At 46.8% G+C, this 15,610-nt stretch overlaps 1 protein-coding gene and 1 long non-coding RNA gene across 3 annotated transcripts in view; both read left to right on the plus strand.

The window, feature by feature from the left end:
* The window catches only part of TOP1 (DNA topoisomerase I), a 90,719-nt gene extending 85,395 nt beyond the window's left edge, over positions 1–5,324 (plus strand). For both annotated transcript variants that reach the window (XM_021688924.1, XM_044918495.1), the window contains exons 19-21: positions 2,484–2,578; positions 2,804–2,953; positions 4,000–5,324. In XM_021688924.1, the coding sequence (XP_021544599.1) occupies positions 2,484–2,578; positions 2,804–2,953; positions 4,000–4,102 (348 nt within the window). In that variant the 3' untranslated portion in view covers positions 4,103–5,324. The remainder of the gene's footprint in view (positions 1–2,483; positions 2,579–2,803; positions 2,954–3,999) is intronic.
* A 4,384-nt stretch (positions 5,325–9,708) lies between these two features.
* On the plus strand, positions 9,709–15,609 carry LOC123326041. Its single transcript, XR_006540831.1, has 3 exons — positions 9,709–9,723; positions 9,819–9,885; positions 15,592–15,609. It is a non-coding gene; the product is annotated as an uncharacterized LOC123326041 (long non-coding RNA).
* Position 15,610: the final 1 nt, after the last annotated feature.

The following is a 15,610-nucleotide window of genomic DNA, read 5'->3' on the forward strand; positions in this document are numbered from 1 at the left end:
TCCACATGAATCATATTTTTATGTAGCTCATCATCAAACATCTGTTGAATACTGGCTTTGTGCCAGAGTTGCTGCCCTAGAGGGAGAGACTGACATGCAAACAAGTAGACGCTGTTCCTCCTCCATGTGCCTCTCCTCTTATGACTCTGCCTGGTACTGCGCTTGTAAGCCACAAGGCATGAAACATTGGGTGGCTGGCATTTCTGTGTTAGCAATGGCTACATAACCTATTCCAATGCACTAACTCGAAATAGAATTTGCAATATTTCACTTTAGAGCAGACACACAGGGTCACAAAGGACCAATTATCTTGAAATATACTTATCAAATAAATTTTAAAGTCTGTGATGTGCTTCCTTATTAAGTAAGATCTTAAGATGGGTCTGATGACTGTAAATCTCAAGAATAGTAATGGATATGTAAATGATACTTCAAGGTTTCTACCATAATTACAGTGATATGGAAATATCTGTACCTATATTGGTGGTGAAGTCCTAGGTAGTACAGGTGTTACTATGGTTTGTTGCTCACAGTCATAATTGAAGAAGAAATGGTGAATTTCAAATAGAGGGTAGTGAACTTACAGATGCAATTCTTTTCTATCCACATTCACAGAATTCTGTACTAGGACATATGGAGTTAAAAATGGCTACTATACAGTAAGGCTACCTACATTTCCAGGTCCACCATGTTTTCCTTCTATTGAAATTTCTTTAAGATAAATACCCAGTGGTAGTACATCTGGGTCCAAAAATATCCACAACCTACAGTTCATGCTACAGGAGCCATCTGGTTTTCCTGAAGGGATGCACATGTGTACAGTAAATGAATATACATCCCTAGGCCTCTCAGATCCTTAGACCATATGGTTGGCAGGCAAAGAACCCTACAGACCACCCTTCCTAGCAGCTCCCATTTGCTGCCACTCTGTTAAATGGTCTTCTGGTATCATTTACTCTCCCCATGTTATTATTCCAAGCCAGAAATTAAAAGCTTGAATATTCAGGTGCTGTTTACCCAATTCAGGCTACCCCTCCCTGGAGCATGAGGAGTTATTTTGTTGATCTTACTCTGGAACCACTGTTTGGGCAGCCCAGGCTGCCTGCCAGACGAGCCCTCCAAGCCCAGGAACCCTCTCCTGTGTGCCCACAAAGCAAACACATGCCCCTGTTTGCCAAGTGAATCAATGGAGTCTTTGATGCTTTGAGAGAATTTGAAACAGCCTGCCAATTTAGCATCCACAGAAATGGTTAAAAGATTGTGGTTTGTTACATTTCTAGCCTGAGAAGAATCTGGCTAGTGGTGTCTGTGATAATTTTGTGTATAGAATCCGTTCCTTCAGCTTGACTTTGGACAACATAGATGTTGGAAGTAAGCCATTTATAGTAAAATGCATTTAATGATTCTCTCACAATGGTGGCCTCTGTTTCTAGTCTTGGGCTGCGTATACCTAACAGACAGTTCTAGGCTGAGAGTAACAGCCCCATGTGTGTTGAATCAGGCAAGCATTTATTTATGCCGCAAAGGTTCCCTTGACCTCGCAGGTTAGCAAGGCCGTAGCACGCCTGAGGTTCTGCCCCAGCAGCATGAGCTGACCGGTTCAGGTTCTGATTTCGTGGTGTTGCCTGCTGCTGTCCTTAAGCAGAAACGAAAACTTAGGTTTTCTGGAGGTATTTCAAGGGTTCTATAAGCAAGAAAGGCTGGAATTGCCCTTGTTTTCTTCCTTTATAGAAAGCGTTCCATAGCTAAAAATGTTTTCAGACCTGTTTTTGAGTGATAACTACTTCAATTTCCTTGCCATCTCAGCTCTCTCTTTTAAAAACAGAATGCCAAAGCCAAGCCATGCATAGGTTTGAAACAGACTGGCTGAGCTGTTTGCTTCCTGGGTATTTCAGTTGCCATTTTTAAGTCCCTTAGGTACTCTCTTCAGCGCATACTTTTATCTTGAGAAGCTGGCAGCTCCTTCCCAGGATACTGGCAGAATCTGAGGAATGAGCTGGGTTCAGTAGATGCAAGGATCCTGTCTCAGCTTCACAAAGAGTTCTCTCCTGTAGTATTCTTAGAATGAAGCTACACCCTGGCACAGGATCCATTTGACAAACAGTTTTCATTTGTGGCCCTCCTCCCAGGTGTCTAAAGCCAGCATGTCCTCTGATTGAAAGATTAGCACATTCCCAGTCCTGGCAGGTTCTTTTAACCCGAGCTTCTGCATTAAGGGGGCTCTGGGTCACTGCCTATAGAAGGATCACTTATTTCTTGAAGGGTCAGCGAAGAACATAAATGTCCAAATAGCAGTTGAATTCAGCAATCACAGTACATCTACTCTGTGCCTTCAAGAAGCCACCACTGGGGGGTTTTTACCTGGCACACCACTGACAGCCTACCTGCCTATGGAGACAACTTCTAGGTTTCATCTCTGGTGGAGCCTGTCTTTTTTCTCTCTGGGCTGATTTTCTTAAATCTTACTGTTCTTCCTCACCTAGATTGATGCCAAGAAGGAACAGTTAGCAGATGCTCGGAGAGACCTGAAAAGTGCTAAGGCTGATGCCAAGGTCCTAAAGGATGCAAAGACCAAGAAGTATGTACCTGGTGTTGTGCAAAGCTGGGGCTTGGTTGACAGAAAAGTGGGGACAGTAGCAGAGGCCCCGGGGCTCCAGCCTTTCTGGGGTTTCTGAGTGGTGTCTTTTGGAAATCTCTGTATTTAGGGCTTTCCTGTTTTTGCTGCCCCTGCATGGCAGGGTGGGATTGCAGTGTTCTTGTCCAGACGCTAGGCCTGGTTCTTGAATGACTTCCATTCTTCCAGGGTGGTAGAGTCAAAGAAGAAGGCTGTGCAGAGACTGGAGGAGCAGTTAATGAAGCTCGAAGTTCAGGCCACAGACCGAGAAGAGAATAAACAAATTGCTTTGGGAACCTCCAAACTCAATTATCTGGATCCGAGGATCACAGTGGCTTGGTAAGCACTGAGCCCTTCTTGAGTTCCTGCTACTAGCTTGAAAAGGGGAGGGGGGAGGGGGAGGGAGGGGAGGGAGTTGAAGAGCACTGTTGGCCTTCACATGCCATTCCTGCACTTCACACTTAAAGTCCTTTGGGAAATCTCTGCCTTTCTACTATGCGTACTACAAATGCACTAGAACTAATGCTGAATGGCCCTAAATGGTCAATAATGTTATACTGCCTTGGAATGTATTTATGTCTGTTTTTAAAAGGCAGTTGCAGCCCCTACCTCTGTGGAACTTGAGGACAAGAATGGGAATTCTTAGCCCTTATTAAAGGAAAACTATAAAAGAGCCAGTCTGTCTGCACTTGAACAAAACTTTAAAAAAAATTTTTTTTTACAAGTAAAGGAGGAAAGGAACAAGCAGAAAAAAATAAAAATGAGAATATAGATGTCAGCAACCTACAGAAAGAGTTTGAGAAAGCTTACAACAAAGATGATAAATTCTCTATTATTTGTGTCCCCTTTTGCTCCACACAGTCCTAAAATGACATCCAAAATAAGTGGCTTTTATTTTTTTGAAGATGCTTATTAATTGAGTTATTCTAAGCTTAGGTGGAAGAATCCATCTCTCTGGCACCTGCTTCTCTGTGTCAGGGTTTCCACTCAGCGCTTGCACCCTTTCTGCCCTTTCTGTTGGGTGGTAGAGGTTGGGTTAGCTTGAGGGGCAGTATGCACAGTGGTTAAGAGCACGGACTCAGACCAGACAGCTTGGGTACAGTTTTCAGCTCCATGCTCTCTAGCTGCATGAGAATGTAAGCAAATTAATCAACTCAAGTTATTTTCACGTGTACCTTTTTCATTGGTACATCTGTATTAGCATCTACTTTAGAGGTCACTCTCATGATTTAAATGACACATGATGCTCTTAGAGTATGTCCTGCACACTCTTAAAATTCATTCTCACCAGATGGACGTGAAGGAGGCACATTCAAGCCCCCTACCCTGGGTCCGAGCTGTTGCTCCCTGAGGCACTAATCCCCTTCTTTCTCCTTTGTGTGCAGGTGCAAGAAGTGGGGGGTCCCAATTGAGAAAATTTACAACAAAACCCAGCGGGAGAAGTTTGCCTGGGCTATCGACATGGCTGATGAGGACTACGAGTTCTAGCCAGTCTTGAGGGGCAGGGTTCTGTGAAAAGGAACAGTGTGGTTTGGGGAAGATGGATAAACTGTGAGCCTTGCTAACCCTCACACCTGAGGGAGAGAGGCGGCAAGTCTTAACAAACCAACATCTTTGAGAAAAGATAAATCTGGAGATATTATAAGGGAGAGCTGAGCCAGTTGTCCTATGGACAACTTATTTAAAAATATTTCAGATATCAAAATTCTAGCTGTATGATTTGTTTTGAATTTTGTTTTTATTTTCAAGAGAGCAAGTGGATGGGAATTTGTCAGAGTTCTGCCAGGCAAATTCACTGTTTCACTGAAGCATTTGGATTCTCTTAGCTACTGTATACGAAGTCCGATTATATTGGTGCGTTTTTACAGTTAGGGTTTTGCAATAACTTCTATATTTTAATAGAAATGAATTCCTAAACTCCCTCCCCTTTCCCCCATTTCAGGAATTTAAAATTAAGTAGAACAAAAACCCAGCGCACCTGTTAGTGAGAGTTGTCACTGTTGTCATGGGAATCAATTGTCATTAAACTTGAAGCAGTCGTGACATCGGCAGTGTTTTGGTTCAGACACCTGTTCACAGAAAAGCATGATGGGAAAATATTTCCTGACTTGAGTGTTCCTTTTTAAATGTGAATTTTTATTTCTTTTTAATTATTTTAAAATATTTAAACCTTTTTCTTGATCTTAAAGATCGTGTAGATTGGGGTTGGGGAGGGATGAGGGGTTGAGTGAGTCTAAGGATAATGAAATAATCAGTGACTGAAACCATTTTCCCATCATTCTTTGTTCTGAGCATTCTCTGTACCCTTCAGATATCCATCTTTTTCATTTTAAACCTAGTCTTTCACTTGAAAGATTTTATTGTGTAAAAAGTTCCACAAGTCAATAATTTAGAGGAAAATGAGTATTTGGTCCAAAAAAGGAAAAATAATCAAGAATTTAGGGCTTTTATTTTTTCTTTTGTAATTGTGTAAAAAATGGAAAAAAAAACATAAAAAGCAGAATTTTAATGTGAAGACATTTTTTGCTATAATCATTAGTTTTAGAGGCATTGTTAGTTTAGCGTGTGTGCAGAGTCCATTTCCCACATCTTTCCTCAAGTATCTTCTATTTTTATCATGAATTCCCTTTTAATCAACTGTAGGTTATTTAAAATAAATTCCTACAACTTAACGGAAACCTAGTGTCTGCCTCTTTGTTACCCAGGATCCCTGGCCTGACTGGGGCTACAGGGCTGGGACTCCCGTGTGGGATGTGGTCTCACTGCTCAGCTCAGCAAGGGTGGCTCCCTCCCCAGGAGCTGGGGCTAGGCTGGGCCTGGAAGGGGCTGTACCTGTCCCGCTGCTGTGGATGTGGGTCAGAGGGGAGCCAAAGTCCACATCCTTGGATAAAAGCAGGCCCAGGAAGTGAGAGAGGGTATAGAAAATCGGTAAGAACAGGTGGGGTACAATAACTATTTGGAGCCTAGGGTAGGTAATGTTTATTGAGCAAGATGGAGTGAACGTATTCGGGAGGCAGATTTTCCACTTTCCGTGTGTGCTGGCCAGAAGCAGTAGGGAGCTTGTTTGGGTTTGCTTGTGTGGCTAAGCTTACAGTCAGGATGGCAGGAATTAAGGGTACTAAGCCAATTTCTAATCCAGTACTCACTGGATCCCAGAGGCCCAAATGTAGACTCCCTGTGTTGATTGGTTAATTGAAAAAGGGAGTGATCACTACTCCCCAGGGCTCCTGTACCCATGTTGGTAGGGTTCCTACAAAAATGGTTCAGGGTGAAGGGTGAGTTATCCTGGCCAAACAAAGCAGGAAGGTCACTTAGCCCTAGGCCCTCTGGCTTGCTAGCAAGCACAGGTATATTCAGGAGGAGAGCCATCTCCTTGATGGTCTCTTAACTCCCTGGGGCTGGGCTGGTGTTGGCCCACAGAAGAGAACCCTGGAAGGTCCTTCTTGGCAAGCCTGCACTTCACTGGCCAGGGAGGGAGGGAACACTCACACCAGAAATAAAGGAGGTTATGTAGCCATCAGTGCTTTGGAGCAGTTACAGCCAAGTTTTGTAAATTCTGTGGTGTTGAGGTAGCTAAACCATTGAACATAAAGAATGGCAACACAGAGGCTCCTGAAATAATTGAAACACTTCATGGCTGGGGGGTAGGTGATGAGAATTTGGACCTGAGGTTTGGGACTTGAGCAGGACTGTCCACAACCAGGTGACAAACCTTGGTCCAGAACTAGAAATTAGGGACAGGAGACCTTGCGGGCATAAGATTTGATGAGAAACTCCTGCCTACCTTTCCCAACAGGGATCTTCCTATAAGTCCTCTGAGGGCAGGTGCACAGCAAATAGATCCTGATCAAGAAAAATTGTGAAGGTCACCCTTGGTGGTGGCAGGCCTGGGAGAGCAAACCAGAGGATGGGAAGCTGACCTGGCCAGTGGGGATGAGGGAAGAGGTTGGACAGGTAGGGGAGGGCCAGATAGGACAGGCCCTGAAAAATGCTTGAGAACGGAGTTGGGAGAAGACCCACCCCCTTGCTTATTCCTCCTGTAGGTTGGTTCCCTCCTCCCACTTCAGCCTTGTCCAGAAGCAGAAGCCTGATGTGTAGTCTGAAAAACTCCCTCCTAACAGGCTCTTCTGTGATGCTCAAGTCCAGCTGTGGGCAAAGTGGGATGGTTTCCATGTGCCAGGTTATCTGGGTGCTTGCTTGGCTCCTCTCTCCCTTAACCCCCTGCATTTGCTCAGCAGCTCCTGTCCATTTTCTGTCAAATCCACCTTGGGCCTATGTCATATTTAAAAAATGAAAAAAGTCTCATAACTTCCAGCTGTTTCCAGCCACCACCCCCTCCGTCTCCCATTTCACATACAAGTGCCTGGAGTGAGTCATCCGCCCTGTCGGGTCATTCCTCCACCCACTGCAACCAGCTTCTGTTCCATCTTGACTCTGAATCCCCCCTCCATTCTGACCACAGTCACCAACGAATGAATGACCAAACTAACAGATGGGCTCTGCATTTTGTATCTTAAGTTCTTTGTTGCACTGGACACTTAACCACTCTTCCTTTTAATAGCTCTATTGAAAACATTTTACGTATCATAAAATCCACCCATTCCAAGTGTATTTTTAGTAACTACTGAGGGCTATGGCTATGACCATAAACCAGTTTTAGTATATCATCCTCCCCAGTAAGATCCCGTGCCCACTTAAAGTTAATCCCCACTCCCACCTCCAGCCTCCACGTACCTACTTTCTCTATAAATTTGTCTTTTCTGGTGGACATACATACAAATGGAATGGTACAACATGTGAGCCCTTCCCTCTCCTGGTTTTACTCCTGTCTCCCTCAGGCTGCTGCATCTTGGTCATCTCCCCTCTCAGGTCCTGGCTCTGTGGCTCTCTCCTCTGCACAGAAGAAAGGGGCTAGTGGATTTCATTCGCACAGGAGGGCAACAACTCCCAGACCTCCCATCTCCAGCCTAGACCCCTTTCCTGAGCTCCAGACCCATGCTGGAGCTGCAGGACAGGTCCCCAAGCTTCTCAATCTCAAATCTCTGGAGCTGAGCTCAGTACCAACTACTCCACGGCCACTTGGCTGTGTCACATCTCAGGGAAAGACACCACCATCCATTCTGCCCCTCAACCAGAGTCTAGGGCCACCACCATCCTTCACTCCTTTCTTTCTCTTACCTCCACATCCAGTAAATTACCAACTCTGAAATCACCTCCTAAATGCCGTATACACCAAATACAGGTATTTCTCCTACAAAAAGCTTTATAATTTTTTTTTTTTTTTTTACTCAGAAAAGAGTTTACTTATATTTCAGTCTTTACAAAATCCCTCATATAATGGGATGCTCTCTCAGCTTGTTTTGAACCAAAAAGCACTTTTTGGAGAAAAGACATTACCCTGAAATGACCTCAGTCAAGCTAGTTTTGGACGATTATAAGTAGTCCCCTGACAAAATCAGTAAACAAGGAGGCAAATTTACCACAGACTTCATAATTATTTCTCACAATCCCAAGTATTACATATAAACAAGCCTTTTAAAGGTCACTTTAATAGCAAGACAGCATTGATTTTTTTTAGGTGTGGCAATGGTATGATAGATCTATACATATATATACGTGTGTGTGTATTTTAACAGTTTCAGCAAAACAAATACTTACTACAGACTTAAGATTTGTGTCAAAATAATATGGAAGGGGTTAGTGGGTGGAGTTTGACATGAAACAAGAATGGCCAGGGGCACCTGGGTGGCTCAGTTGTTAAGCATCTGCCTTCGGCTCAGGTCATGATCCCAGGGTCCTGGGATCGAGCCCCACATTGGGCTCCCTGCTCTGCAGGAAGCCTGCTTCTCCCTCTCCCACTACCCCTAGTTGTGTTCCCTCTCTCACTGTCTCTCTGTCAAATAAATAAATAAAATCTTTAAAAAAAAAAAAAAAAGTGGCCATCAGTTCATAATTGAAGCTGGCTGATGGGTACAAGGAAGTTCACTATACTATCCTGTCTACACTTACATACATTTGAAATTTTCCATAAAATTTTTAGTGCAATACAGTAAGTAGTTATTAGGCAGATCATTAATATATACCTATGGGAGAAATGAAAGCTGTTTTGATGTTACACAAAAGGTAATTATGCTTAGATTAAGATTTCTAGTAATGGCATCACATACTGACTTGAAAAGTATTCTCTTCAACAACATGAATGAGTCTCAAAAACATGCTGAACATAGCCCACGGTTACATACCCCTTGATTCCATTTATGTTAAATTCCAGAATAGGCAAAACTACTCTGTAGTGATGGGAAGTATGTTAGTGATTGCTGGACGGGAGGGCAGGGGAGACTGACTACAAAGGGGCACCGAGAAACTTCAGGGTGATGGAAATGTCCTGTACCTTGATTGGGTGGAGGTTACATGAGGGCATACATTCGTCAAAGCTCACCAAACTTTACACTTAAAAAGGGGTCCACTTTTTTTTATGTGTAAGTTATTCCTCAATCAAGCAGATTTTTCAAAAGTACTCTGAAACAACTTAGAAAGCAGTGAAGGTGATGTGCTTTCAGAAATTATATTAGATGACTCAAAGTAGCTCTCCTGGTGACAACTGCATAGAAATCAAAGATTCATAGAGAGTTTGAACATAAGTTTATTACTGCAAAGGTGAAAGTGGGAAAAATAAATATTCATAAATTAATATACTGTTCTAAATATGTGATTTAGAATATGTTTAACTAAATAAACTTATATTGGCCATTTGAATCATGTGTCTCTAAAAATGTTTCTATTTTAGTTGCAAAGAAGCCACAAAACATCTGGAGTGCCCTATTGCAAAAACAAGTGTGATCACCTTATACTGGGAGTTGCCATATCTCCAGGCATACACATTATCTCTCATTTAGCTCTACCCTCACAGCTACCAACAGGTGTCTCTTCTCAGTGCTCCAGGGGCCTTATCACACTGAATTGTCATCTGTTGATAAATGTCTGTTGGCATTTCTTTACCCACAAGTGGAGTGAGAACTTGGTCTGATTCATCCCTGCTGTCTTACTGCTATAGAGGAGCATCAGGAGAGTTTGTTGGAAGAAAGGAAGAGAAAGCAGAAAAACCGCAGGTAAGCCTGGGACTGGGCCAGTGGCTAGCAAGGGCTCTCCCCTTCTCTTACTTCAGTGAAGCAATTATAGTAACCCTGCCCACTCCCTGAACAAGGTACATCCGGAGCCCAGCTCTCCTGCCACAACACCTGGAGCCCACTACAAGAGCCCATCAGCAAAAGGTTAGTAGAGTCTGCAGAGAGAGAAATCCTGGCAGTGGCTGGGCCAGGCCTGGTTTTGCCTTGAAAACACGAGGCTCTGGAGGGGCTGAGGGTCCATCCCAGGTACGAAGGGAAGCAGAAAAACATGACCTAAAAAGTGAGATCCAGGGTGCCTGGGTGGCTCAGTCGTTTAAGCGCCTGACTTCAGCTCAGGTCATGATCCCAGGGTCCTGGGATCGAGCCCCACGTGGGCTCCCCACTCAGCCGGGAGTCTGCTTCTCCCTCTCGCTCTGCCCCTCACCATGCTCGTGCTCACTCTCTCTTTCTCTCTCTCTCTCAAAGAAATAAGTAAAATCTTTAAAAAAAGAAGCAGCAGCAGCGTGAGTAGTCGAAACTAAGTTGGAGCCACAGATAGATATTGGGGCCAGAGGTCAAGAGCCTGAACTGTAGGTTGTGGGGTGGAGCTCAAGGTGCATTGAGGTGAGTATTAAGTACCAGCTGTATACGGAGGTACAGGTTAGCCAGCTCAAACTCAGAGATGAGCTGGCCAGACACCTAACATAAGAAACTACCAAGCAAAAATTTTAAAGAACAGTTTTAAAGAAAGGGGTGCGAGGAAACAAAACTGTAAGTCTATAACTCTGCCTACTTTCAGTTGTGGAAGGGGCTTCATTGAGCTATACTTTTATATTATCCCTTCTATATTCATGCAAGATCATTACCAGGAACAAATGAAAACTGCATATCTATTGGCAGCATTCTCTATTATCTCAATCAAATAAGTGTCCATATGAGAAACATCTTTTATAATTTCACCCCAGGAAAATTTTTCTCCCCCGGGGAATCAGTTAACAGAATAAAAAGTTTTTGCTTTGGCTACCAGGAAGCTCAGCCTCATTGATTCTCAGTAACAGCAGTCATGTTAAGCCATACTAACCATATTATATTCCTCCTTCTTATAATAGCCTATTCCAATTCTACAGTGCAATATTTTTGTCCTTTGTTTTAAATACTCTAAAGTTTTTTAAAGGATGGGAATGGAATACGTTTGAGGTGGGCACAGAGATTCTCCTTCAAGGAAGCACTTGTTGCCCTAACTGCTGGGAGACCTGTCAGCCCTCAAAGATCGCCTCGGTTCCAGAGAGCCATGCGACTGAGGCTTTGCTCTTCCCAGAGCTGACTGAGGTGGGACTATGAAGGCCCAGCCATTTCAAGCCAGCCCCAGACGACAGCTCCCTGGAGGTTGGCTGAGGCTGTCACCAGGCCTGCGTCACAGCTTAACTTCTCCCTGTGCCCCCTCCTGTTTCCTTCTCTCTCTCCCACAGTGTTGATCCCAAGAGCCCTCCCTTTCAAACATTCTGCACACTAGCCTCTGCCACTGAGTCTGCTTCCCAAAGAACCTAATCTGTGACATTTAACCAAATACAGACAGCCCCGATTTATGATAGTTTGACTCACGATTTTTTAGCTTAACGATGGTGCGAAAGTGATATGCATTCAGTAGAACTGTACTTTGGATTTTGATCTTTTCCCGGCTAGCAATATGCAGTGTGATCCTCTCTTGTGATGCTGGGCAATGGCCATGACTCCCAGTCAGCTGTGTAATCAAGAACGTAAATAACCCATATGCTTACAACCACCCTGCACCCATACAACCGTTCTGTTTTTCACTTTCACTACAGTATTCAGTAAATTACATGAGACATTCAATACCTTATTAAAATAGGCTCTGTGTTAGATGATTTTGCCCAACTATAGGCTAATGTTAGTGTTCTGAGTACATTTAAGGTAGGCTAGGCTAAGCTATGATGTTCAATAGGTCAGTTACAGTAAATGCATTTTCGACTTACTATATTTTCAACTTATGATGGGTTTATTGGGATGTAACCCCATCATAAGGCAAGGAAGATCTATAACTAAAAATAGAAAACACATCAGGTAGGGGTATTATGGAAAGGGGTGAGAATACACAACGAAATAATTCATATCCACACGGAAGGCAACATTAGCATTGACTCTGGAGCCCAGCTGCCTGGGTTTGAACCCCATCTCTGCCATCTCTCAGCTGTGTGTCCATAAGTACGTCTCTTACTCTCTCTGTGCCTCAGTTTTTTCATCTGTAGGTTGGAAATAATAAGAGTACTTATCTCATAGTGCTGTAATAAGTAAATGAGCCAAATGTGGGTAAAGCAGTTATATAGGGCTTACTGTATGCCAAGTGCTGTTCTAAGTGTTCGATAAATAAACATCTATGAGGTCAGGGCCAGAGGGGCTGGGACCCATACTCAGAATCCAGGCACACCTAGGTATGGGGTGGGCCGGGGCATGTTGAAGCACAAGTGCTGACAGAAATGGGCCCAAGCAGGGCTAGCCTGGGTGATGTCAGGGCGTGTATCTTGTGTGGGTTCTAGGCTGCTCCCTCCAAGCCAGCGCAGCTGCATGCGTTGCCAGGAACACCCACGTACCCATATATATGCTGAGCTGGGGGAAGCCCAAACCAGCCACACCCTCTGCATGCCCTGCTTTTCCTGAATCTCTTTTGGTGGAGGGAGGCACCTGAGGCCTGAGATGCTAGCTCAGAAGTCCCAGGAGGAAATGGGGCCTTTTTTCGGATTAAGTGCCTGGCAGCAGACTGAAAATATGAGCTCCTGTTGACAGAGATTTCTGGAGCCCCTGGGGGCCTGGCCCTGGAGGCAAAGCAAAAGCAAGGAAATATGGTCTGCGTGCTAGGAAGCTCTCAGAAAATGGAGACACAGAAATTTTAAAAGTGTATCACAGCCTGCAGGCTGCCCAAGTCAGCACAAGAAGCCCAACGAGGACTGTAGCACTTCGCAGGGGGTGTCCAGGACAAATGGACAAGATCAGATAAGCAGAGAGAGGCCCCATTCAGTCCCCACCCACCTGTCTTCCTGGCTTCATCACCTGCCGTGTTCCCCCTCACTTAATAAAACTCTAGCCTTTTTATTCCTACACTCATGAAGCTCTTTCTGGCCTCAGAGCCTTTGTACGTGTTGTTACCTCTGCCTGGGAAGTACTTTCTTCCAACCCACCTCTAATAATTCACCTGGCCAGCTATTCACATCCTGTAGACCTCTGCTGAGTTCTAGAGAGGCCTTCCTTTTCTACTAAGAGAGAGCTAAAGTAGGTGTCCCTCGTGTTTTATCTGGTAGCCCTCTGTGCTCTTCCTCCCTACCCGCCATCACAACCGTCCCTACATAACTGTTTATCTGTTTTATGTCTGAATTCCTGGACGGTTGGTGCTGGATTTCTCTTTTTCTCCCAACCCAGGACACTAAGGTCCAGCACGGGGCAGCTCAGGGGCAGCACCACTTTAAGCCCAAGGCAGCCTAAGCCATACTCTGTGAGCATTCACGTTCTGTGAAGTTCCCTGTGCCCAGGGCCAGCCATGCCCAGGGCCTCCCCTCACCTGTACTGACTGGCCAGCTAGCCTCTGTGCCCACTGACTGCTGACCACCAGGACCAACTTAAGGCTCTCTTGTGAAGCAAAAAAAAAAAAAGCATGGACTCAAGACAGACCTGGGTTCAAATTCCCACTTGTTACTTATGTGGCCTTGGGGGAAGTTGCAGAACTTATCTGAATCTCAGGTTCCTCATCAGTAAATTGGGGACAATAATCCCTGATTAGAGGGTAATTATGAGGATCAGGTGTGACTGATTACACCTGTAAGCCTTGTAGTGCTAGGCCAGACACTGGGTCAACTTTAGTGCCCTCCCTCCCACTTTAAAGGGTGGGCACTAGGTGGCAGTCCATCTCAATCACTCCACCTTCCCCAGGGGGCTGAAGCCTACAAAAGTCTCAGCTTCATGCTGGATTCTCAGCTTCCTAGGGGCCACACTTGAGGGAATCTAAACACAAACCCACACAAATTACCACTGCAGCAAGATAAAGTCAGAGGCAGCCCCAGACACGAGTCACCACCCAGCTGGGTAGGTTGTCTGAGCACACACTCATATACTCACGAATTCCTGAAACCTGGATCCTTTTCTGGCATCAGCTGAATGCTCTGCTGGGCCTCTAGACTCTAAAGTTGTCCTGCTTTGCCTGACTCAACATCTGTCAGACCGGCTCCACTGTGACCACAGGTGTCTTCAGTTTGCAACGGGGGCAGCTACACTGCAGGGGCAAGTCTAGGGAATGGCTTCAAGAAGACAAGAGTGTGAATTATTCAAATAACCAGTAAAAGGCCTTGTGGCTGGAGCATGGAGGGTGAAGGGGAGGTGGTGAGAGACAAGGAGGGAGAGAAAGGGGCCCGACCATACAGGACCAGCTGGGAGAGGAGGGAGTATAGATTTTAAGTGCAGTGGGAAGTCATGAAGGGTTTGAGGCTGGAGGTAGGGGATCGCGATTTAATTTCTTCTTAAAGATTAAAGCATGAATAGATGCAGGCAAGATCAGGGAGAGTAAATAGTCTGGATGAGACAAGATGGACGTCAGACTTGTGGGTGGAGTGGGTGCTCTACCGATGGTAGAGCAAAAAGGCCTTGCTAGATTGCCGGGTGGTTGAGGCCAGCAGAGGAATCAAGGATAACTCCAAGGGTTTTGGCCCAAGCACCTTGGAAGACTTAGTGCCATGTTCCGAGAAAGTGAAGACTGTGGAAAGAGCAGTTTGAGGAGGGAGGTGAGACGCTCATGTTAAGCGGGGCCGTGGAGCAGACAGTGGGATGTCGGGGAAATACAGATTTGGGGCTATGGGTGCCTGGGTCTGGGGTGAAGCCATGGCAAAGGTCGGGTCGCCTTAAGAACTGGCTCAGGACCCAGCCCAGAGGAAGAGAAACTTCTGGGGCTGAAAGGCAGCGGCCTGAGAGGCAGGAGGAAAACACGGGGAATTAGGCCACGAATACCAAAGCTCCGGAAAGCATTTGCAAGAGGGGCGCGTGGAGGCGGAGCGTGAGGTGGGGCAGTGGCTGATGAGAAGCACAGAGATGGAGGCCACCGGGGGCCACAGGTCTAAAGGCCCTACAGCGGACGCTCAGGCCTGGGGGCTTCTCCGAATGACGGGTCCGTCGAAGACCACACTGGCCGCAGGGGAGGGACAGATGGGAGCCCGGCCGTCGCAGGAGCGGCCTGAGGGCCAGCCCTGCGCGGCCAAGGAGGGGCGGGACAGGCCTGCTGTCCATCAGAGCCCGCCGGCCAATCCGCAGGCTGCTCCGCCCCCGCCCCTCCCCGGAGAGGGAGCGCAGAGGACCCACCTCCGCCGCCGCCGCCGCCGCCGCCGCCGCCGCGGGTGTGAGGCGGCCCGGCCTGGCCTGGCTGGCTCCCTCCGCCGGGCAGCCCGCCCAGGTAACCGGGTTCGGCCGGCGGGCCTGGGGGCGCTCTGCACCCTCGCTTCTTCTCCCGGCCGCCGCGCGGGGAGCGGGGTTGAGAAAACGGCTGCGGCTGGGCCTGTACGGGACAGTGGGTTGGGCGGCCGCCTGTGCGTGTGCGACTGACTGACGGGCCAGCGCGGGGCTGCCGCGCGTGACGGGGCCGACCGGGGCAGCGTGAGGAAGCTCTGCGGGACGGAGGGACGAGCTGGTTGACTGCGAGCGGCGCGCGCGCTCCCGCCCGGGGCCTGTCCGGGGGTCGCGGGGCGCAGGCGCGGAGGGCGGCGGGCGGGGGTCCTCTCCACGGGCGCGCGGGCGCCTTTGTTCCCGGCGCGCGGGCCGGGGCGGGGCCTGAGAGCCGCCCCGCCTCCCGCTCAGGCCCCGCCCCGTCTCCGCCCGCAGGAGCCGCCGCCGGGCCCGC

Source organism: Neomonachus schauinslandi, chromosome 10 (genome assembly GCF_002201575.2).
Source record: "Neomonachus schauinslandi chromosome 10, ASM220157v2, whole genome shotgun sequence".
NCBI lineage: Eukaryota > Metazoa > Chordata > Mammalia > Carnivora > Phocidae > Neomonachus > Neomonachus schauinslandi.